Source organism: Canis lupus, chromosome 1 (genome assembly GCF_048164855.1).
Source record: "Canis lupus baileyi chromosome 1, mCanLup2.hap1, whole genome shotgun sequence".
Taxonomy (NCBI): Eukaryota; Metazoa; Chordata; class Mammalia; order Carnivora; family Canidae; genus Canis; species Canis lupus.
The window spans coordinates 41,777,440-41,801,007 of record NC_132838.1 but is presented as its reverse complement, the minus strand read 5'-3'; the positions used below and the strand labels follow the sequence as shown (position 1 = coordinate 41,801,007).

General features: G+C 42.5%; 1 protein-coding gene across 1 annotated transcript; it reads right to left on the bottom strand.

The window, feature by feature from the left end:
- Positions 1–4,728: 4,728 nt before the first annotated feature.
- On the bottom strand, positions 4,729–22,645 carry IYD (iodotyrosine deiodinase). Its single transcript, XM_072827667.1, has 5 exons — positions 22,344–22,645; positions 13,318–13,509; positions 11,024–11,183; positions 6,806–6,962; positions 4,729–5,047 (listed from the first exon to the last, which is right to left on the bottom strand). The coding sequence occupies exons 1-5, from the start codon at positions 22,522–22,524 to the stop codon at positions 4,865–4,867; spliced, it is 873 nt and encodes a 290-aa protein (XP_072683768.1). The 5' UTR covers positions 22,525–22,645; the 3' UTR covers positions 4,729–4,864.
- Between the last annotated feature and the right edge of the window lie 923 nt (positions 22,646–23,568).

Below are 23,568 nucleotides of genomic sequence, written 5' to 3'. Positions count from 1 at the left end.
CCTTCATGACATTGACTTGACAAGAGTCCAGGCCTATTTCCTGTAAAATGATCCACATGCTTGGTTTTTCTGATTGTTTCAGTGTATCAATTAACTTGTTTCTCTAGCTTCTGTATTTACAGGCACACCTCATTTTATTGCACTTCACTTTTGTGCTTTGCAGATACATCATTTTCTAGAAATTGAAGGTTTGTGGCAACCCTGTGTCAAGCATGTCAGCATCATTTCTTCCAATAGCATTTACTCACTTCATGTCTCTGGGTTACATTTTGGTCATTCTCATGATATTTCAAACATTTTCATTACTATCATATTTGTTGTACTGATCTGTGACCACTGATTATGACTTGCTGAAAGCTCAGGTGATGGTTAGTATTTTTTAGCCAAAAACTATTTTTGGATTAAGGTATGTACATTGTTTTTTTTTTAGACATAATACTGTTGCACACCTAATAGACTACAGTATAGTATAAACAACTTTTATGTGCACTGGGAAAAAAATTCATTTGACTTGCATTATCATAATACTCACTTTTTTGCAATGGTCTGGAACCAGACCTGCAATATGTCCAAGGTATCCTGTACTGTAAACTGGAAGTTAGATTTTTGGGCTTGATTAGGTTCCCCTTGGACATTTGGGTCCAAAACATGATACTGAATCCTCCATATTGTATCCCAATGAGAGGCACTTAATGTCTGTTATCTTTCCATTTGGTGGTGTATAACCATTGAGACAATTAACAAGTGGGTCAAGGTGACAACCACATCCTCCCATTGTAATTTTTAAGGAAAAAGGTTAAAAATACATACAAACATACAAACTAAGTGCATGTCGAGTTGGTAACATTAACCACGCAGAGAAAAACAGTTCCCAGGGGTGATACCTGCCAAGGAGCTCTCTGACACGGAGAGGCTGATGCCCTCTGGGCCAACTTCAAATGGTTCTGCAGCTGCCACCTGAGCCCCAGCCAGGCTTCTCCTCTGAAGAGGAGGGCGTCTGTCTCTCGCCCACCCTTCTTACCTTTGCTCACCTAGGGATCCCAAAGTAGGACTGCCTTGTGATGACAGTGGTGCCAGCCATCACCACCACCAAAATAAAGACACCACCAGGTAGGAAAGCTGTGTACTAGGCACTGTACTAAACTCTGCGAGCTAAGTATGATTACCTCCATTTTTCACCTCTGCTAAGCAAGTTGCTCTAGGTTACCAAAGAAATAGAGGGGTTTTTTTTTCTTTAGATTGCAGGTCAAGCAGGGATATAAATCCAGGCCAGCCCCTCAGCTCCTGTGCCTTTTACACCCACTGCCACCCTTGTTTTACAGACATGACCGTGAGGTGATACTGCCACACGAGCCTGCACCATGTCCTCGTGTCTCTCTGATCTGCTAAAGAAAGTCTCCTCTCACCTATTATTATTAGGCCTTTATTACCAGGATCAGAATAATGTGTGCTGGAGGTGGAGGTGAAGCCTAAAGGAGGGGGAAAACCAGCTGAGTGGATGATGCTGAAAGATGAGAGAGAAAACCAGACCCCACAAGTGGAAAGGAACAAGGACTACAAGAGGGCCTGTGTAGGGATAATTTGTGGTAAAAGCTTGAGACAATTAACAAATGGGGAAGGTATACATTGGGTGCATCTACTGTACATTGTTGGTTAGATACCTATTTAGAGGATGATGGATAAGAGGGTTTTAAGTTTTGAAATTTCCTTTGCTGTTTTCTCAAATCAGACAATAAAGAGAGTAATCATTTATCAGGTATTATTGTATAAACGAGATCCATCTGATGTTTCTTTGTCTGCAGCCCTACACACCACTGGATTAAGTGGCTGGGCTGTATACACATCCCACTGGCGTCTTCAGGGAGCAGCGTCAGGCGCTCTCCTGGAACATTCACAAGAGTCTGTGGGCTTGGTATCTATCTCAGGGACAGACTCCAGGCCACATTAAGGTTTGTCTCATTAAATAGACCCCTGCAGAGTTATCTAGAACCCAATCAGATATGGCTAAAGTCAAGCCTAAATCCTTAAAACAGCCCAAGCTCAAGCTAAGATAGCAGATACATTTCTTCTACAGTTTAAGACCACTTAGTGCATTAAAGACAAGATTCTTAAAAGGTGTCATTTTATTTTCTTTGCCAAACATGCATAGTACCTAGTATTAATCATTGTAAGACTAACACCACTAACAATAGTAACAGCTAGCACTCTTAACCTACCATGCTAGGAACTCATGTGGCTGGGTTTTCCCTTAAGTGATTGTACTTTTTTTTTTCAGAATTTTTTTAAAGATTTTATTTATTAATGAGAGACAGAGAGAGAGAGTGGGCAGAGACACAGGCAGAGGGAGAAGCAGGCTCCATGCAGGGAGCCCGACATGGGACTTGATACCGGGACTTCGGATCACACCCTGGGCTGAAGGCGGCACTAAACCGCTGAGCCACCCAGGCTGCCCTTTAGAATTTTTCAAAAAGATTTTATTTATTTATTCCTGAGAGACAGAGAGAGAGAGGCAGAGACATAGGCAGAGGGAGAAGCAGGCTCCCTGTGGCAAGCCCAATGTGGAACTCGATCCTGGCACCCCGGGATCATGACCTGAGCCAAAGGCAGATGCTCAACCACTGAGTCACCCAGGCATCCCTCAAGTGACTCTGTACTTGAACGATGGCACTCAGACTCCCTCCATTGGCCAGATTCACTCTCTACCCTACATTCCAGAGGCATATTTCCCTTGTACACCTGAGTCCCCCCTGCAGGGTGAGTGAAAACCAGCACACAGCTCTCTGGTCTCCAACAGTCTCAAAACAGTAGCAACAGAAGTTTATAAATATAACGTCACTTTCTTTGCATTGTAATGCCAAAGTGTGTTTATTATTCTGGTACTTGGAACTCAGAATATCTTTTTCCTACTAAAAACAATCTGAAATACAGTGGTTGGGCTCCCATTCCAGCCCATGTATGTCCAATAAGGCCACAGTGTAGTTAAAACAATGCTGATTGACAATCAAGAGTATGGAGCAAATACCAGTCACAATACTAAAGATTTTTTTAATAGAAACACGATGTAAGAAAGTTTGCATTTTTAAAGTGTGTAGCCTTCAGGAAAGCACATTTAGAGAAAAACAAAACTACAGATGGAAGATTTTGAAGATTCTAAAGGAAACTTCTAAATCCTTCAAAGGACTTCAGAGGTTGAGAGCATAGGTTCTTGTAATATCTGATTATATTTTAAAGGAAAAAAAGTGCTCCTTTTCTGTGATACAGATTTGTCACAAGCTCTGACTCTTATCAAAAGTATGGGGCAGCCTGGGTGGCTCAGTGGTTTGGCGCTGACTTCGGCCCAGGGTGTGATCCTGGGGACCCGGGGTCGAGTCCCGCGTCGGGCTCCCTGCATGGAGCCTCTTCCTCCCTCTACCTGCTTCTCTGGCTCTCTCTCTTTTTCATGAATAAATAAATAAGATCTTAAAAGAAAAGTACAAAAGGCTTTTCCTAGGCTGTGTGACTCACATGAGGACTGAAAGGAAGCAGGAGATATTTTTTTTTTTCAGGAGAGATTTTTCTTGAGGAAGCTGAGAAAAAAATAGGAAGGGATAAAGAGGCATGTAGAAATTGCAAGGTGAAAAGTCATCTGAGCTATGAGTGTGCCCGTGAGTGCAACACCCCGGGAAGGGAAAGCAGGGTGATGGGCAGAAGCCAAGGTCTGGCATTCCCAACCTAACACCTCATACCCTACCTGTCCCAAATCACTTGACTGCCATCTGGAGAAAAGAGAAGTTTTTTATGGGCTGGAGTAGAAAAGAGGGGAGACGCAGTTTAGTGCTATGTATGGGAAACATTTTTTTTTAAAGATTTTATTTATTTATCCATGACACACACACACACACAGAGAGAGAGAGAGAGAGAGGCAGAGATAGAGGCAGAGGGAGGAGCAGGCTCCCTGGAGGGAGCCTGCTGTGGAACTCAATTCCAGGACCCTGGGATCACGACCTGAGCCAAAGGCAGACACTCAACTGCTGAGCCACCCAGGTGCCCCTGGAAAACAGTTATTAGGAAAAAGGAAACAAGCTCTGATTTGTAGTATCAGCCAATTGCAGTGGTAATTCTCCCACCAGAGGCGTTTTCCAGCCACAAACAGTTTAATAACTGACTGACAAAATTCCCAAGTACTTAACAACCCGCCTCTAGAAGCTAGTGTGAGCCAGCTCCAACACACCACTCGGTGATGCAACCAACGCTTTACACGTTCAGAGGGTTGCCAGTTGGATCCACCTACCGGAGCATGTGCTTCTTTGTTCTGTGACTGTGACATTTTAATTATTTTGATGGTTACTTATTAAAAACTGGCAGGATAAAAAAAAAAAACTGGCAGGATATCCATGGGGCTTAGTAAAAGAGTATAACTCGAAAGCATATTCTGGCCGAAAAGCCACCAGAAGTCAGAGGGCGGAGGCTATTTGATGAATCTAAATTTAAATCCAAGAATGGTCACAGCTGAGTTCTCAGGGCTACATTGAATGCTCTGATGACTCTTTACTGCTTAAAAGCTTTTAAAATGTAAGAGAAAAAAATCACCAGTGATTTTTCAGAAACAATTTTTAAAACTCAAAAACCAAGGCCTGTTCTTAGGAAAAGTTTAATGCATTTCCAGAGTGGATGAGAGTACCCGTTGCCCTCTTAATATATTTGTTCACCTAATCACACTCTTGGGAGCAGGGCTTCTCAGACTCCAAGAGCCAGATGATGTGGAAAGATTTCTTGAGCGGAGTGGAACAAGACCTAGCACCCATGGACAGAGCAGCCTGCAGACCCAAGAGAAACAAGAGAGGACCAAGGCCATCGTCTGCCAGCATCCCTGATGGGCTTCTGCCTACACGGTCACCATGATCTGATCCAGAGGTTTCCGTATTAGGTCGGGCACCGTGGCCTCCTGGCTGGGGTACCCCACGGGGAGCAGCATCAGCAGCTTTTCGTTTGCGGGGCGACCCAGGAGCACCCTCAGACGGGGGCCACAGTTGAGAGGAGTGGTAGTGACAGTCACCAGTCCCGCATTCTACAACAGGAGGGGAGAGAACACATTGGCAGGTCAGTGGGCGAAGTCACGGCTTTTTTTGTAGTCTGGGGACATTCTGGTCCCTATTAGGACTGCTTGTCCCATCACTTCCCTGAAACTGCTACCTTGGGCAATTGTATTTTGAACCTTACATCCTCTCCTCAATCTCCCGGTCCCACATTCTTTTAACCAAACAATGAGAAGCTTCTTGAAGAAGAAAAGTACTAGTCTGATTTTTTTCATTGATGGTTCAGAAATAGGAATGGTTATTTCGTGGAAAGAAATGTGGGGAATCCAAAGATACCAAAGGAACGGCCCCCAACCCAGGGAGTTCCTATGCTTCTAAAACCAACAATGGAGGCGGAGCATCATCCCCAGCTGAAAATACCTATTCCCAATGTCAGAAGACCCAGTGGCCCAGGGATCCGTTGGGGGGGGGGGAGGGATTACTCCATCAACTTCTCCAGATAATGAGCCCCTCTAGATAATAACCACCTAATAAAAATCATGTGCAGCTTCAAGATGCTTCCCCAGCAGACTATCTCCATCCTCTCTGTTTTCCCAGCCAGAGGATCACTGCTAAACCTGAGCCAGACGGAAGTTCTGGAACTGACTTTGAGAGTCCCACAGGAGAGGCTCTTTGGTCCATCACTATTCGATCTGTGCAGATGGAAACTTCAGCAAGATTTTCCTCTTTGCTCTCACAAACAGGACCTCCCCTCAGATTTATGCCAGAGGGGACACTAGAGGGCAGCAAACTCAACACTAACGCGACAAGGCTGCTCAGCGCTCAAAAATCTCTGTGAACTGAGCACCTCTTGCGTGACCCCAAGATGAATGAAGGGTGGGGCGGTGTGGTTCGACATTGCTCATCATTTCCTTTACTGCATGCTCACAGATCAGAAAGGAATTAAGACGCCACCTCCTCCAGGCCGACTTGTTGAGTAATCGAAGAGTGTATTTCATTTTTGCGTAACAATGACTATATTCTACAAGGTGTTTTCAGAATACACATTTCTCTTGGAAAAGCAGGTAAGTTTTTGGAAATAATTGTCCCTCGAAAGTATGATCACTCACTCTTCCAATCTTGTTGGCTTCATTTGTTTTTCTTTTGTGTGTTTCCTGTCTCTCTCCACCCCGGGACAGCAGTCCCCATCCAGAATGTGCACACAGTTCACAAGGCAGAGATCCCCAGCACCCCACGCCCCGGGGCCTGTCACACAGAAGGAGCTCAGAAACTATGGGTTGAGTGGATGAACTGAATCGTGTAAACGGTATACCTCAGTCCTGCTCTATTTCACACTTAACATCGCTCTAGCTACTCCGTAGCAGTTGCAATATAATGTCAACTCGACTTTCCAGGAAGAGTTCTATGATGGAGTCCTCTTCACAGCCTTTAATCATTCCATTGACGTAGACAACGTGAGCACAGCTAGGCAGTGTGGCCCCGGAAACCCTTGAAGCTTCTTGTCTTTACAGATGAAGGCAAACACCATGACCCTCTTTCCCAGCCTAAAGTGATGTCCTAAGTGAATTTCTGGAAGAATTCCAGCTTGTTGCACTATTATGCCCACCGTGTACCCAGGTTTCCCAGGTCACTTTTCACACCAGAGCCACCTTACCTAGGAATTCAACTTTAGATAAACAACTTCCAAATGTCTCCAAACTAGAAACTCAGCTGAAATTTGTGAATAAGGCCACTGTTTGGCCTTCAAGCACCACTTCTCTCTTTGGGGCAAGGTGGAGTGGGTAACAAACCTGCAGAGCAGCCAGGAGGATGCCGCAAGCAATGGAAACACTGATTTCATTGTAGTAGTGGACCTTTCTTTTACCATTTGCAGCAAAACCATGTACTTGTTTGAAAATCAGAATCAAAACAGGAGCTGTGTCCAAGTACTCCTTAATCCAGTTGGTTCTGAAGGGGACAAAAGATAATCCAGAGACAATTTGCTCTTAATGATTTTTTTTTTTTTTTTTTTTACAAACTTAGCTTATTTACATCTAAAATAAAAGCATTTTCTGGGGACATCTGGGTGGTACAGTCAGTTGAGTATCAACTCTTGGTTTCGGGTCAGGTCATGATCTCGGGGTCCTGGGATCAAGCCCCATGCTCAGCAGGGAGTCTGCTTGAGGATTTCTCTCCCTCTCCCCCTATCCCTCCCTCTCTTGCTCTCTTTCTCTAAAATAAATTAATCTTTAAAAAATATAAAATAAGAGCATTTTCTTGTCTTTCATATTTCAATTGAAAAAAGCAAGATTTTTATTTGTTTGTGTTTTACTCATATTTTTCTGTCCAGGCTCATTCAATCCTATGAAAATGTGTTAATAAGGGTGTAGTATGGCAAGGCACATGAAATGCTGAAAGATACAAAGATGGATCCTATAACCCAACAGGAAATATGTGAAATTTGGCAAACTGAAACCCGGTAAGTGGAATTAAAGAAATATAAGTCCAGTCATTAGGAGCCCTCCAAATGAAGTGTTGATAATTTTTGAATAAGCAGATTAGAAGAACATTTCCAAGTTTCCCTTGAGGTGGGGCACTGAAGACAGGATGAAAAGGGGGCACTGGGGAGGGCATCCTTCGAGCCAATGAGTAAAGGTCAATTTGGGACAGAGGATGATTGGCAGACCAGGGAGTTTTCAGAAGCTGGTAGACTGGAGGGCGGGGTGCATGGTGGAGCACAGGTGGCCCAGCAGGTTACATACAGACTGTACAGTTTCCTGGACTTCATTTGGTAGATAAAGGAAAGTGACCATAAGCTCTGAGCAGAAGCATTACATAATCAGCTCTGTTCCTGAAAAAGGCAGACTGGTGTGGGCAAGGGACCAGGAGAATTTGGGGGAGGTATAGAGGCTGGAACTGACAGGTCTAGTACAGGAACAAAGGAAAAGAAAAAGATGATGGCGAGGCTTAACCAAAATCACAGGTGCAGAGATGGTAATGCTGTCAGTCCGGTTGTGGAGAAAAGAAGGAGAACTTTCTGGGAGTGGGAGATAATTCGTGTGAGGTGTAAATATTAAGTTTAAATTTTTGCTTTCCATCTCAGGAGTGTATATCTTTCCCGATTCCATTACATTTGGCAAAAGCTTTATTCCAGCACAGATATTCAAAGTAGGACTCGTGCAATGTTATATATTAGAATTTTTCTTAGGATATGGATACATTAGGTAATTAATTAACAAGAGATGATTTCATTTTAAGCCTAGTTATGCTTCCCTGTTTTTTTTTTTTAAAGATTTTATTTATTCATTGATGAGTAGACAGAGAGAGAGGGAGACAGAGGCAGGGGAGAGGCAGGCTCCCCACGGAGCATGGAGACTGAGGTGGGACTCAGTCCCAGGATGCTGGGATCACAACCTGAGCTGAAAGCAGGGGCTCAACTGACTGAGCCACCCAAGCATCCCTGCTTCATTGTTTTAAAACACACTAAACTCACTTGTGCAGTTTTCCATGGTTCTTCTTACACTCTTAACTGCTACAGGTTACATTTCCAAAGTTACCCTACCATGCTTCAAGAAGCTTAGTCCCATTGGGCTATTACCAATCCTTTGCTCCTTACAAACAGGAAGAATGTTCATCATTAACCCAGAAGATAAACTCTGGACCTGATAGGTTTTGCCGTGTTGGGCCACCTACTGAATTTCCTGCGACTCAGTTCCCACATGTATAAAAGGCACTATGATATATTCACCTCATACAGTTATCATGAGACGGAGATAAGTAAAAAATATAAAGTGCTTAGAAAAGTACCCAACCTAGCACATACTACTGTGTGTGTGTTAGTATTATTACTACTATTATTATTTCACAGTGAATAATTTTTTAAAAATCTTTTAATACAAAATGAAGATTAAGCAATATACCTTGGTTCAAAGGCAGATTAGTAAGTAATTTTTAATGATTTTTGTACTTCTTTTTTTTTCTAGACATACATTGGTATCTAATGTTTCTGGTTTGTTCAATTTTACAAGAATTTATTATGACATCACATTAAAGCTAATCAAAATACAGCAACAAGACCTATGAAGAAAAGGACAGATAGCACCTTCTGCCTGGGGTGGAGGGCTTACACCAGCAAACAGAAAAATATAAAGTTTGCCAGGCGGGTTGGACCTAGGTTGTATATTGGGTCTTTAATGACAGCTACTGGTTTCAGAATTGACTCAAATAGAATGTCAGGACATATGTTCATTTGCAGTTCAACAAACATGTATTCAATTACCTACTATGCATCAGCACTATGCTAGATGGTATAGTTTAAGACATTTTAAATCTGGACCCCTAGAGTTCTTATGTATATATGTATGTGTACATATTGCCTGCAGAGAAAGTCTATCAGCTTCCTAAAAAATGGCCTATAAAATAAGAAGAAAAGTAAACTAATAACTAAAATGCTATGTGATAGAATGGCCACTTTCTTTTTTAAAAAAGATTTTATTTATTTATTCATGAGAGACAGAGAGAGAGGCAGAGACATAGGCAGAGGGAGAAGCAGGCTCCCTTTGGGAAGCCTGATGTGGGATTTGATCCCAGGACCCTGAGATCACACCCTGAGCCAAAGGCAGATGCTCAACCACTGAGCCACTCAAGTGTCCCCAAATGGCTATTTTCAATGCACAGAAGGTGTATATTAAGTGTTTTGAGCACAGAGATGAGAGAGTGACTAATTTTGCCTTTGTTGGGGACTAATTTTGCCTTTGTTGGGGAAATTTTGCAAGGGCCCAGCAGCATTTTGTAGGCACTGTGCATGCATAGGGCAGGACATCTCTCTAACTTAACTTTTACCCATCCCATTTTTCCCCATGAATATGCATAAGATTTTTATGTTTATTATTAATATCCTGCACTAGTTCCAGAGCATGAAAATAAGTTACAACTCCATGAGGCATCAATTTAATAGAATTTAAATATCTTATGAAAAAATATGTCCTCTGGAGCCAAATAAATGAAACAGGAGCAGAGCCAAGACATCCTCTTCCTATCACCCAGCCCTTACTGCTGAAAAAGAGGCCTCCCCTTCTCCCCAGGACTGCAATCTCATGGCCCTTTCTAGTATCACAGCCTCGTGTCACACTGGGATATCAGATAACACTCCAGAACTGGCCACTAACAGCCCATAGCTGAGATTCAGCAGCATGAGTGCCTCAGCATTTCCACTTCCAAGGATAGAGCAAGCTTCTCAGAAGTAAGAACCATCATCACTGGCCACCGTCCCTCCTCCCACTCAGCCTCAGAGCACATGGGAGACAAAGGAAATGGCCTTTTGGGGGGAGGCCAGTGTTTGTAAAGAGCTCTCGCTCGGTAAATGACGCCAATGAAGAGGATGAGTCTACACAACTGAACGGTGACTATTTTATTGACAGAGGTGACTGAACAGTTATGGAACGCGTCTGAGATATTACGAAGGCTGACTGCCCCTCAGTGGGGGAAAGAGGACTCCACAAATCACTCTTAGTTGCAGCTACTAGAAAAACTGAAAACTCGCTGGACCTACCCTAGTGCACCAAGGCACTGCATTAAATCTAATTACAGTGAGTTTCACCCCACTTCCCTCCAGAAGATAAGGAAGCCCACACGGTTACTAATGCCTAATAAATATTACATATGTACTAAATTTTTACTCTTACTATGTACTAAAACTAAAGCCTACTTAGTAAGATCACTTGGAAGATGTTATCACTTTAGCAAATGTAATCTACTTCAGTCAAGGTCCTGAGAAGTATTTTATGATCTTACATTCCAGATGGGAGAAAAGTGAAGTTCTCAAAGTTTTATTTACTATTACTTGGGTCAAAGCCTACTTATTTACCAAAGATGCATATGGCATTTACTATGTGTCATCACTGCTCTACATGCTTGCAAACATGCTTACAAATGTCATTTTCATAATGAAGCAAATCCTAGACATTCCCATTTTACAGATGAGAAAAATCAAGGCACAAGAGGTTAATAAGTCCATTAACATTTTGTACCTCAGCTTCTTCAGGTCTGTAACCCACTGGCGTCCCATCCTTTTCAAATAGTTTATTTCCTCCTCCTCCTCAATGATCTCTCGAATCTTGTGCTTCACATCCAGGTCTTTCACAATCACAAAGGTCCAGGGCTCCGTGTGGGCCCCACTTGGGGCGGTCCCTACCATCCATTAAATTAAAATCAGAAATTAAAACACAGGAAAATGTCAGAATGCTCATTAAGAATAAATATAGTAAGTCATAGTTGCTCAAAATGAAGTTCGATCACCTAGGGAACAAAGTGCTTGGCTGCAGACACTGCTATGTTGCTGCCACTCTGTTTCATTCTGTATCATTTAGGGGATGCAAACCAGCTAAACCGAGGTCAAGACTAGTGGTTCTAGGGTTATGGGAATTTACCATCACTCTCTATGTGGGGGAAACATTCCTAAATAACCGTACCATGACCACTAAGGAAACCCAGAAAGGAAGTTCTGACAGCCCAAATTCTCCAAAATGTTATTTGTTTTGATATTTTTAAAAAAAGGAAAAAGTCATGAAGCTTCTTGAAAATGATAAAAATGTAAATGGTAAACTGGCTTTTAAAACACTTATGAAATGAGGCACCTGGCTGGCTCAGTCCATTAAGCATCTGACTCTTGATTTCAGCTCAGGTCATGATCTCAGGGTAGTGAGATCGAGTCCCACGACCAGCTCCATGCTAAGCTTGAGATTCTCTCTCTCCCTCTGTTCCTCTCCCCGCTCACTCTCTCTCTCTCTCTCAAAACAAAAACAAAACTCACCTTTAAAATAATTAATTAATTAATTAATTAATTAATTAAATCTCTCATGAAAGGTAGCTTAACTGTAACTTGTTTGGTAGCTATATCAGAACAGTGAGTGTGGCATTGTGAGGTTTGTGGTCCTGCTGGGGACACATGAGATCTCTTGGCCCTGGTGCTCAATACACATAAGTCTGTCTTCAGCTCTCATGGGCTATGGGAACCCTCAACCCACACTTGGATCGGTTTCAGTATTCTGGGACAAAGCTTCCTAGTGTATCCCGGTACCTGAGGAGCTTGAATTCTCTTTCATATTCCAACTGGGGCCAGCTTCTGATGTGGGTATAATTCTGCTGTCCTAGAGATGGCCTGCTGTTCCTAATGAGAACCACAGTCCTACCCACAGGTAGGATATTTCAGAAGCAACTATTCCTATCTCCCTAGTGAATAATTTGATAATATAAACTCTATACCAAGGGGGTCAGGACTGCCTGCTTCATGGGGCTCTTGTTTACCTCCCACTGCTCCCTATGGTTGAGAGGGCACGATTGGATTGTGAAATGCAAGTCAAAAGCTAAACATAAAGCCCAAATTTCTGAAAAGAGTGATTCCAGTTCCCTTTGTATCCATGTTATTTGTTCACTAAATATTTGTGTCATTACACATTGGAAATCAAGTGTTCCCTAATGTTTTTCATTATGGCAAATTTATCTGCACAATATATGTATACACACACATATATAGACACATATATACACAGAGGGAACTTAGTGACTGCTATTGGTAGATACACAACTAGCCAGTGCATTTGCACTCTTAACTGAAATGAAATGCTTTATTGTTGCTTCCTTTCAACTTGAGCAATGGATTCACAATGGCCATATGATAATTTTTGCAAATGAACTTAAATGTGATTTATATAGGAATAATACTCCAATGCTCCAATAATACTCAAATAGAGGGATTTCTCTTACATCTCCTCCCCCTTTTTCCATAACTCTTTTATTTTCCTCTGTGGAGCTATCAATTTGTGTTGAAGATGGGTTTGCCTTGCTGTGGTTTACTTTGCAAATTCATATAGGTAAATGCCACTAGTTTACCTATACCTAGTTAACGGTACTAAAGCATCATGGTATGCAATATAAAAAATTTGGTTCCAAAAAGAGAAATGCATAAATATGAGTGTGTGTGTATGTGTGTACATGTGTTTCAAAAGGAGGAGAAAGTAAAGGGATGTTTCTCTTCCAGTGTATAATAGTATGCTCAGGAATTTTTATTTTTAATAAAAGAGCATAATATTAAACAATTTCAGAAGTTTTAAACTGTTGTCACAACTGCTCCCAGGAAGTTTGTAATAGTCACTAGTTTGTAGAAAGTGGACATCATTAGGCTTCTGGCAGCCAGTTAACACCTGGGTAAGACTTTATAGATAATTGTATCACTCTGGGCTTTATTCACTAAGTTTAAACTTTATTGCTCCTATGTTGTCACTTGCAGCTGACATTCTTAAAGACACAATGTGCAATTACAGACCTGCTGATTTGATGACATTATCAATGACTTCCATGGGGATTTGTTCATTACTTATGAATCTGACAGATCGTCTTTTATTGAGAAGTTCGTAAAATTCCTGGGATCTCTTAATCATTTCCTTCTCAGGATACCGGGTGTGGGAGAATGGAATATGTTCAACATTTTCCTCTGACTCTTGCCAGTCATCAACATCTGCAAATAAGAACAAGAAAGGCAGCAAATTAAATGATCTCTCTTGGTCATGAAGGGGAGCAGGGGATGCTGCACCAAAATATGCCTTTTTCGCATAAGGATAACATTGAGCTGATAATTTTTAAGAAACAACAGATGCAAGAGAAATTCTGAAAACCAGAGTAAAAGTTACCTTTTTGTAAGGGACATTTACCTTTACAAAGAATACTTCCATTCATAAACCTTCTCTGTACCATGAAGAAAAGGATGATTCTCACAAGAAATTCTTATCAGTGGAGAAAATGGACTTAAATCTGCACAACAACCTTACCCTTGTTTAAAATACTGTGCTCTCCTTGATAACTTCCCATAACCGGGCCCTCCTCCCCCAGCATCTTTCTTTTGTTGTTAGTTGAAGATGGTATTTAAGGTGGTGGCTTGGGCTATTTCAGGGACTTACTCAATTTTCCTGGGTCTGTTCCATGTATACAGGAGGTATACATACTATTAAACTCCTATTTGTTTTTCTCTTAATTTGTCTTTTATTGGGGTGGGGGCAGGGTCTCATCAAGAACCTAGAAGGGTAGAGGGAAAAATATTTTTCCTCCCCTACAGTCACAAGGTGGCCAATGGGGAGAAGGAAATAAAGTTCTCAAAAATGTTTGCAAGTTTATAATTTCAAAAGCATCAAGAAAAAATGAAAAGAATGGGTCTATAGAATCCTGAATTCTGATCTTGACTATTGACTACCCAAATTCCACACTGGTTATAAATCAAGAAAAAGAAAATTTTACCTACACAAAGATGAAGAATGAAAATTTCTATTAATGGTGAACTGGTATACTTGAAACACAATATCTTGTTAGCTGAAAATCATTAAGTCATGAAATAAAGTATTTTTAAAGTCTTTTAAAATATTAGTGAACTGCTGGCAACATAGTAAGAAATTCCTAGGCTAAAAAGGGGAATATGAACCTGCAGAGGCAAGTAAGCACAGAAGTCACATTTCCCTGATAGTATTTGACAATCTCTACATATTTGAATTTTTATTTTTATATATTCAAAGATTGTGGGAGACAGGAATCAAAACCTAGACCCACACACAATGGGAAGGCTAATAAGCTGGGACCCCAAGGGTACAGCCTTAAAGAAAGCATGGATCATAAATATATCATCCCTCAATGGTTTATATCCTTTGGTGGGTCCTGCCTTGAATGTGGCATTTAATGGTCCTGCCTAATACCTCTGGAAAATACCTCCATGGCCTAGCAGAAGCAAATGCCAATATACAAATAATTTTAAGTACAATTACTAGCAACCCACCAAACACAATCAAGCATAAAGAGAAAACATATTGAGCAAGAAACAACAGAAATGATATTTAAAAACATCTCCAAATATTAGAATTATCCAATTCAAAAGATAAAACAATTATGATTACTATGTTTAGAGGGGAAAAAATACAAACATATCTGTAGGAAAAGATAAAAGGTGACATAGAAAATATGAAAAAATAAACCTCTAGAACTGAAAAGTAAAGTGATAGAATTAAGAACTCAATGGATGGATTTAAAGCAGGATATATATACCTAAAGAAAAAATCAGTGAACTGGAAGATAACTCAGGAGAAAATATCTGGAATGGAGCAAGGAGAAACCAACAGATAGAAAACATAAAAAGCAAAGCAGGGTGAGGTATATATTAGAGGGAGACAACCGTTGAGAGGAAGAAGGAAGAACCATTGAAAACTCACTGCAATAGCCAGGGTGGGATAATGTGCAAAAAAAAAAACGACAAATTCTTGGAGTATCTTGGAGATACAAATCATGAGACCTGCTAAAGTGTATAGCTTGGAATGGTGGGAGAGAGGGACTAAGAATGAAGCCCAGGTGGTGGGCTTTAGCATCTGGGGAGACAGTGGGACTGTCTACTGAGATAGAGGATAAGTGATGAACCATCTGAGGGAAGAAGAGGTAAGAATCAGCAGTCCATCACATTTGAGAGGCTGTGAGCTGTTCAAGCAGAGATGTCTAGTGTGAAAGTAAAAGTCTGAGTCCAGAAGGTGTGATGTCACTTTGGGCACCCTCACATAAAGATGAGAATGACAACAGGAACAGAAGAAAAAGAACAAGAGGATCCAGTGCCTGGCCCTGACGATCTCGAACATTCCAGGTGGAATCCAGGTAAAGGATTAGGTTTCTCCTGCACTTGCATACACGTATTTCACTCTGAGTCTCTGAAGATTGACCAGGGAAGGGAAAGGCAAGAAGGAATGACTTCAAAGACACTGAAAACCTCAATGACAATACCATGTCAGTAAGTATCATGGTTTGCTCATTGCTGTTAGTGACAAAATTCCTTATACATTTTACTAGCCAGGGCAGCTTGGACCCAAACTATACACTATACACATGAGAAGGCCCAGTTACTTAGTTAAAAGGAAGTGGGTGTGATCGGGGAGTGGCAGCAAACACCTATCAGCTTTCTAGCAATGAATTCTGAACCGAACCCAGGTGTCAGTGTCAACCCTGAACTTATCAAATGTGTCAACAGAGACTTTCAACACCAGCATTACCTTCTATATCATTTGTTATGAAGTCTCACGGTCTCTGTCCTTAGTAAGTGGTAAATGAGCAAATGCATGAAATGCCTCATTAACTCTTTGAAGGGTAAGTTACCAACTCTTAATACTCATTCAGCATGTGTATAAACTTAAAGGCAGCCTAGGTGCATGGCGTGGCAGTTTCTGTAGTTTCAAAAATCCAAGGTAGGGGATGCCTGGGTGGCTCAGCGATTGAGCGTCTGCCTTTTGGTTCAGGATGTGATCCTGGAGTCCTGGGATTGAGTCCCGCATCAGGCTCCCCACAGGGACCCTGCTTCTCTCTCTGCCTGTGTCTCTCTCTCTCTCTCTGTCTCTCAAAAATAAATAAATTAAATAAATAAATAAATAAACAAACAAATAAATAAATAAATAAAATCTTTAAAGTCCAAGGTGAGCGTTCCCACTGTAGCAGAATGAAGCAGCTGCTGCCTGAACGTTGTCAGCAAGCAGGGCAGAGGAATGGCCTAAGCAGTGCTGGGTTGGAGTGTCCTGAAAGGCTTGCTCCTGGTGCTTCTCCCAGGGCAGATGGTCTGCATCTAGCCTGGTAAAGGAGGCAGGCGAGCCAGGTTAGGAGAGAAAGCACCCAGGGAATGGCAGGGCAGTGAACTGATACCAAAGGTACTACTTTTCTCCTTCCCCTTGACCTCTTAACTGCTCCAAGAAGAAAGAGAACAGCCTCTGTAACTCGAGTCATTCTGTTTCCATGCTAGACCAGCCAAGCCACTCTGGGGAATTCCTTCAAGCATAAAACCCATCTATTTCAAAACAAATGCTTGCTATTATGGTCTACTTTTTTGCTTTAAATCTGTGTTGCCACACTTGGGGTTTGCTGTTGACACCAGGAACAACTCCTCTTTTATCATTGCTTTAATGCCAAGGAACCCTTAACTGCACCATAATTAGGTTTGACAGCCAAGAAGTTCTAGGCCACGTGTATTCTCTAATGTTTAACACAAAGGTGGGTTTTGGGGCTGCATCTCTGTGTAAGTGGCTTTTATGTTTCTGCACTTCCACTTCCAAACCTTTGCAAATGAGCCAAATATTTTCTAGCTATGAAGCTTAAAGGCTAATTTGTGTCATGTCATCCTTGTTCCCTCCTCAGAATTTTGGGAAACATTGAGGAGCAATATTAAAGCTGAGGGTGATGCAGCTCAGGCAGGAGACAGATTCTGAAGGTGGAGACTGAGCAAGGTCACAGCTCAACCCCTGCTCTGAGAACACTTCCTTCCCAACTGCCTCAGCACTCATTCTGTTCCCACATGGGCCTGTCAGTCATTCAATTCCCTGCAGTATATTTCACTAGCAGCTCCTGAGGTGTGTGGGAACTGGGGAGTCTGGGGGTGTTCAGATGGAAAGTTTCTGGATAGAGCAATGCTATTGTAGGGGTTTGGGGCAGGCTGCCCCAAAAGGTGCCACAATGGCATATTGATTATTTGGAATTGAAGCTACTTGGAAAATAGCTGGTACAAGAAGGACACTCTGACCCTCCTCTGTCCCCCTGAAAGCAGAAAATAAATCTCTCATGAAAATAGAGAGAGATCCTTATCACCAGAGACAGGGACTTTAGAGCCAAGAAAGCTGTATAAACAAACCTGTTACTTTCCACTTGTCTACTACCTCAGCCTAAATTTTGTTTAGACTTCCTTCCTAATTGAAGGAATTCCTTCCTCAAACATTTGTTTTCTTTGTCCTGTCACTTCCTCTCAAATTTATTGTCTGTCTAAAATGTATAAAATCAGCCTGCCTTGGTCATTTCTTTGGGTCTCAATTTTATTATTGGGCCTCCGTGCATATGTAATTATTGTGGGGTTTTTTTCCTCCTATTAATTTGCCTCATGTCAACTTAATTCTAAGACCAATTTGAAGAACTTTGAAGGGTAAAGAGAAATTTTTCCTCCCCAGTACTATCCTAAATGAATTTGACAGAACTTGTTTCTGAGCCCCATCATCTCTTGCGGTATCCCCAGTGCCCTCCACCAGTGTTGATCCTCACTCTCCCCTAGGACCCATCCAGACTTGATCTCAAAGACAACGTCTCCATGCAGGTCCTTTCCCTTTGACAATTTCTCTCGTCTGAATTTACCTGTCCTTTGCCCTAAAGTCTTAAGGTCTTATAAGAGTCTTGGTAAACCAACCATTTAGAATTAACGATGTAAAAGTATTAATGGCTGTGTGTGTGTGTGTGTGTGTGTGTCAAAGGTTAATGAAATGAAAAGACAAAACTAAATTTATTGCTTCCTATGGCAAAGGAGAGTCTCTGTGAACACAGTAGAATGCTGACCTTTTATAGTGTTGTTGGCAGTGGTGTGCTACTAAACCAGCCCTAGGAGGACTTTGGGGAACCTGATTAATAGTGCTAGCCAATTTCCATTATGGAAATACTCTAATCATGTCCTGATTTCAAGCTGATGATTCCAAAATGGCCCCCCAAATTCCTGAATATTTAACAACTGGTCTTGTTCCTCCCGTTGGCTAGCTCTAGCACACCACTTGGTTGAAAAGCTTGGCATTCAGGGATTGGTGGACTCCCAGGAATGTAACAGGATTAATATAATCTGAGGGGGGCGACTGGGGGGAGTGTTACTTGTTTGAAACTGTTGTTGATTGATTGGCCCTTAGAGGGGCTGGTACTGAAGTGATTTCATCCCTGATTGGTTGGTTTTCAGAACAAGAAGAGGCCACTGATTGGTCAGTTTGCTAAACTTTCACTGATGTGAGTTGTCATTGATCTATTGAATAGGTTTGAAACTGGCTCTGACAGCTGCTTATTACCTCAGGCACATAAAAAACCGTCCTTTCCCAAGTCTGTGGGAACATTTGAATTCTCAGGGGTTACCCACACTACCCACACTAGATTATTTTAACACAGGCCTCTTTTTTTTTTTAATGGCAAACTACAAACTTTAAGGATGTTTATTACCTCAAAATATATATACAAATATATCATATATATATGCACACAGGGATGTATTAATTTGTGTATGAAATTTATAAAATCATATACATACACATACATTCATACTTATATACATATATCTACCCTTACCACTGAATTCACTTGTCTAACACATGCTTTTCCCTTGCTTCTGTCCTCCACTTCCTTTCCTGCCTTTCATTGTTATGATTGAGTTTTCCCCATTTTATCTTTCACTTGGAAGTTACACAGTGTATTAGGTTGAACCATATGAAATTGCTAACACAAGCCTTTCTTAGTAGTGATTGGACCATCTGGGACAACCAAAATTTCAATTAGGACAATAGGTTTTGAATGGTCCATAAGACTAAGTGAAGACAAATCCCCACCAACATTAAAACACATCCTGATGAGATGTGTTCCCTATATCTTCTCTTATTTCCATTTCTATGCACTTCATTGAATCAGGCCTGACTAGACTATGTTTATGCAGGATTTTTAGCTTGTTTTAGGGACACAATCTGAGGCTTTCTCTTTGTCATCTCTCCTCCTTAGACCTCTCCTACAGTTAAACAAGAAACTGAAAATATATATATATATATAAAAGAAACTGAAAGTAATAGCAGAACACATGTTTGACAATTGCCAAAGGAAGTCTGTCCTGAGGCCTAGTAAACAGAGCCACTCTGCACCCCTCCCAAGCTTCCCATACACATGCTGAATCAGATCTATGAACCCAGAGTGGGAATTCTTTGTGAGCCAAAGCTGGAGGAGGTTGCATTGGTACCCATTATTTTCCTTAACACACACTAGAATGGCTTATAATACTTATTGTTTTGTCTCTTAAAATTAATTTTCAGCATGGTTTGAATCTGGTATCCATTTGCTGTCATCAAAAGCAACTCCATGTTTCTTCAGTAATGGAATCATTTCTCTTATGTCCCACTCAGTCCTCTATAAGCCTGCAGTACCAGCAGTGAATCCTCTCTTAGACTGTGTCCACCCTTCCAGGGGTCAGGAGCAGGGAACTGGGTGGCAGAGAAGCCTGGGTTTAAATGTTGCTTCTCACCGATCACCTATGAGACCTCAGCAGGTACCACTTAAGCGAACAACAAAAATTCCAGCGAGAAACTGAACTCTACATTCAGAGCAGAGGTGCCCATGGGTGCTGAGGAGGCCACTAAATGTTCAAGTTATTCTTCTGTGTGAGGACTAGAGAATAAGAGGCAGAGGATTTTGCAAAAATGAATAAGTAGGCAGAGGACAGAACCAGATGGAGCCATATAGCTTTGTTATGTGTTCCCAACCTTTAGGCCCAGCCCCAGGTCCCTGCTTCCCCACCAACCTCACCAATCCCTCTTGTATCCCCCAAACTACCTCTGATCTCTCAGGAAATTTGAGAGCCTGCTGGTGGTCTCCTGCCCACTCTGTTCTAGCTTATTCTCCTATTAGAAAGGCAACCTAGCAACTGGCTGTGTGCCTGGACTACAGAGCAGACAGCCTGGGTCCTGGCTCTACCACTATCTGCTTGAGCAGGTAACTTAGCATAGTTTAGCCCCAATTTCCTTATCTGTAATATGGGAAAATAATAGTGGCTGCCTTGCTGTATTGACGTAAAGACTGAGTGGTTTACTATACATAACGTGTGATGCTGAGTAGACACAGCCCGTGTTCCATAGGAGCCTACTGTTGTCATTATCCTGGAGCTCCTTCCCCAGATGGTCTTCTCCGTGGTCCCTTTTTCACACCACAGGCCCTCTTACCTGCAGGTGCCCCAGATTCCCCTCAGCAACATCCCCTTAGGGGATTCATCAGTTTTCCAAGTTTCAAGTATCACCCTGGGCTGATGACTGTCCAATCAGTATCTATGGATCTCTCACCTGGACCACCTTTCGCTCTCTGCTTAGATGTGTCATCTTCTCAAATCCAGCACGTCTTTGTGTATGTTCAACCTCTTTTCTATGAATCCTCTCCCCTCCCCCATTTATGATAGCGTTGTTGTGCCTCCTCCAGCCTCCAGCTCTCATCCTCTCCTCCTCCCTCTATCCAGTTTATTACCAAACCCTGTTGTTCTTCCTTTAACTTTGCCCTGACTCACTCCTTCCCCTGCATTTCCACTGCCACCATCGTCCGGGCCATCCTTACCAGGGCAGACCATCACAACTGCTTCATAATGGATGTCCCTTTGTTCAGGAAAAGTGCTTCTCAACTGGGCACTTTGCAGAACTGACATTTGGGTGGGATGTCCTTCAGTGAAAGAAGGAGAGGCAGGCCTGCTAAGAGCTGCCTTGCTTGAATCCTGTGCAGTACCTTCAGCATTGCTGGCTCCCAGCACGGAGTGCCAGGTGAACCCCCGCCCCATATCCTGAGATTAGGGCAACTCTGAACACACATACGTGCACACAGGCACATCAGCACACTCACATGCATGTCCAGGTGGTCTTTTCGGAGGGCAGGAGCATCACTAGTCCAGCTGAGAATCACTGAGCCTCTTCTAAAATTGAATCCATCCCACCAACCCACCTCAGATGAATCTCAAACACCGATCACTCAAGCCTCCTCCAGAACCTCTCCCTGCTTGCCTGCTCCTTACCACCTCTTCATCCTCAGGTCAGCCACGACCGGGCCCATGCTCACCATCCCATTTCACATCCACCCTTCCCCCACCAGTGAGATCCCATCTTCTCAGCAACTTTCCCAGGAGTTCTGTCCCTGCTTTTATGCTCTTTCTGCTCCTTTTAGCTGAGATGCATCCTAACCATGACCATTCCAGTCCTATTAACTGGCCAGGCCTGACTTGTCCTTTCTCTGCTGCCCCACCACACCCCTGTGCCTCCTGGAAGCCCCTGATGATCAGTTTGGCTCTTCATTATGTTGCTTGTTTATTGGCTTGTCCTCTAAGTTGGACACCCAGCTTTGAGGACACAGCTGACGGGCCTCTCACCCACAGGAAGGGTAGAGAGCCCCTAGACCGATGCCAACTTTTACATTTCTAAGTGCTTGATCCAACCTCACCACCTCCCCCGTGACCACCATGAGCCTGTGATGTGCCCCTTCGGAAAGATTTAACAGCCAGAACAGGGTCAAGGAGAATGGCAATCTCGCCACAGCTGTTTACTGACTCTTTATCCAGAAATCAATCGGAGTGGTGCCAGCAGGTGCCAAGCCGACCACCTGAGAGAAATGATCTGTCTCTGTCACATGCTAATCCGCACAGCAGAGGGGGCTGCTGAAACAGACCTGCACGTGTTTCCTGCCCTCCCTAAGCCCTGTCACCCTCTGGCACCCATCAAAACAATGCAGAAGGTGGCAGCTATGCAGCTTTGCCCGTGTCCTTACCTTCTTCTACTTGCTGGAGGTCAGTACTGTCCTTTAGGTCCTCATCCACCCAGGGACGAGTCTGGGCCCTGGCTCTGTTCTCCCCCTTCCTCCCCTCCATGCTTCTTCCATCAGCATTTTTAAAGATCCATGCAATCAAAATGCAGACGACTGCTACCAAGACTGGAGTCAGGAAAAACATGGTCTGAGACCGACTCTAAACGGTGCACACTCTTCCCACACGGAATTTAAACAAACAGAGCCAGGAACGAGGAACGGTGGGGGCTGGGGTGAAGGAAGAGAGAGGTGTGCTGCCGGGGGAGGTGAACTCTCTGACTCAGGACTTTGCAAAGGAGCAAAGATCATGGCATGTGCATTCAGGGTGTGTTGGGGGGTTGGTAATGCACAAGTACATTCATTTTTTAAAATTGCGCTCAATCAGTATATTCTTAGACAATAACTGCCAGGATCTGAGTAAACACTTTAAGGCACCAGACCTTACTAACAGTGGTTGAAGGGGTTTGATCTTCCCGTTTTTCTCCCAGAGCAAGGTGCCTTCAACTTGCCTGAAGCTAGGAATCACCTGGGGAACTTGTTTTTAAAAGAGATTTTTAGGCACCAACTCAGACCTAGTGAAAGAAAATGTCCAGGAAAAAGGACTGGTGATCTGCATTTTAAAAACAGCATATTTGTAAAACAAATTCAAAAGGTTTTGAATTTTTTTTTTTAAATGAAGCCTGAGACAACAGATAGAGCAAAGACATTTTTGTGTTTTGCCTTAGAGAAATGCTTTTTGATCCAGGAAAAGTGATCCACAATCATTAAAAATGATGGTTTGGTTCATTATATGACTTAGGTAGGGTTTGTTTGTTTGTTTTTGTTTTTAAGCAACTGTCAGCATTTGTTTAGCAAATGTTGATTTGGGTCTGTGTAACAAAAATACCATAGGCAAAGCGGCTTAAACAGAAAATTTTTTCTCACCATTTTTGAAGCTGGGAAGTCCAAGATCAAGTGGGACCCAATCTGGTTCCTGGTGAAGTTATTCTCCTGACTTGAAGGTGGATGCTTTCCTCCTGTGACCTTACATGAGGGAAAAGGTAGACCATCTCTCTCATGTCTTTTTTGCCACTGTTGCTAATGAGGGCTCCACCCTCATGACCCCACAGAAACCTAAGTCACTCCCAAAGACCCTGCCTCCCCGTACCATCACATGGGGTGGGGGAGTCAGAGTTTCAACATCTGATTT

Coding starts and splice junctions, on each gene's coding strand:
- IYD (XM_072827667.1), bottom strand. CDS start 22,524: ATGTTTTTCCTGACTCCAGTCTTGGTAGCAGTCGTCTGCATTTTGATT. Junction 13,510..22,343: donor CCTCCAGCAAGTAGAAGAAG/GTAAGGACACGG, acceptor TCTTATTTGCAG/ATGTTGATGACTGGCAAGAG. Junction 5,048..6,805: donor TCCTCCTGGCTGCTCTGCAG/GTTTGTTACCCA, acceptor CTCCTGTTGTAG/AATGCGGGACTGGTGACTGT.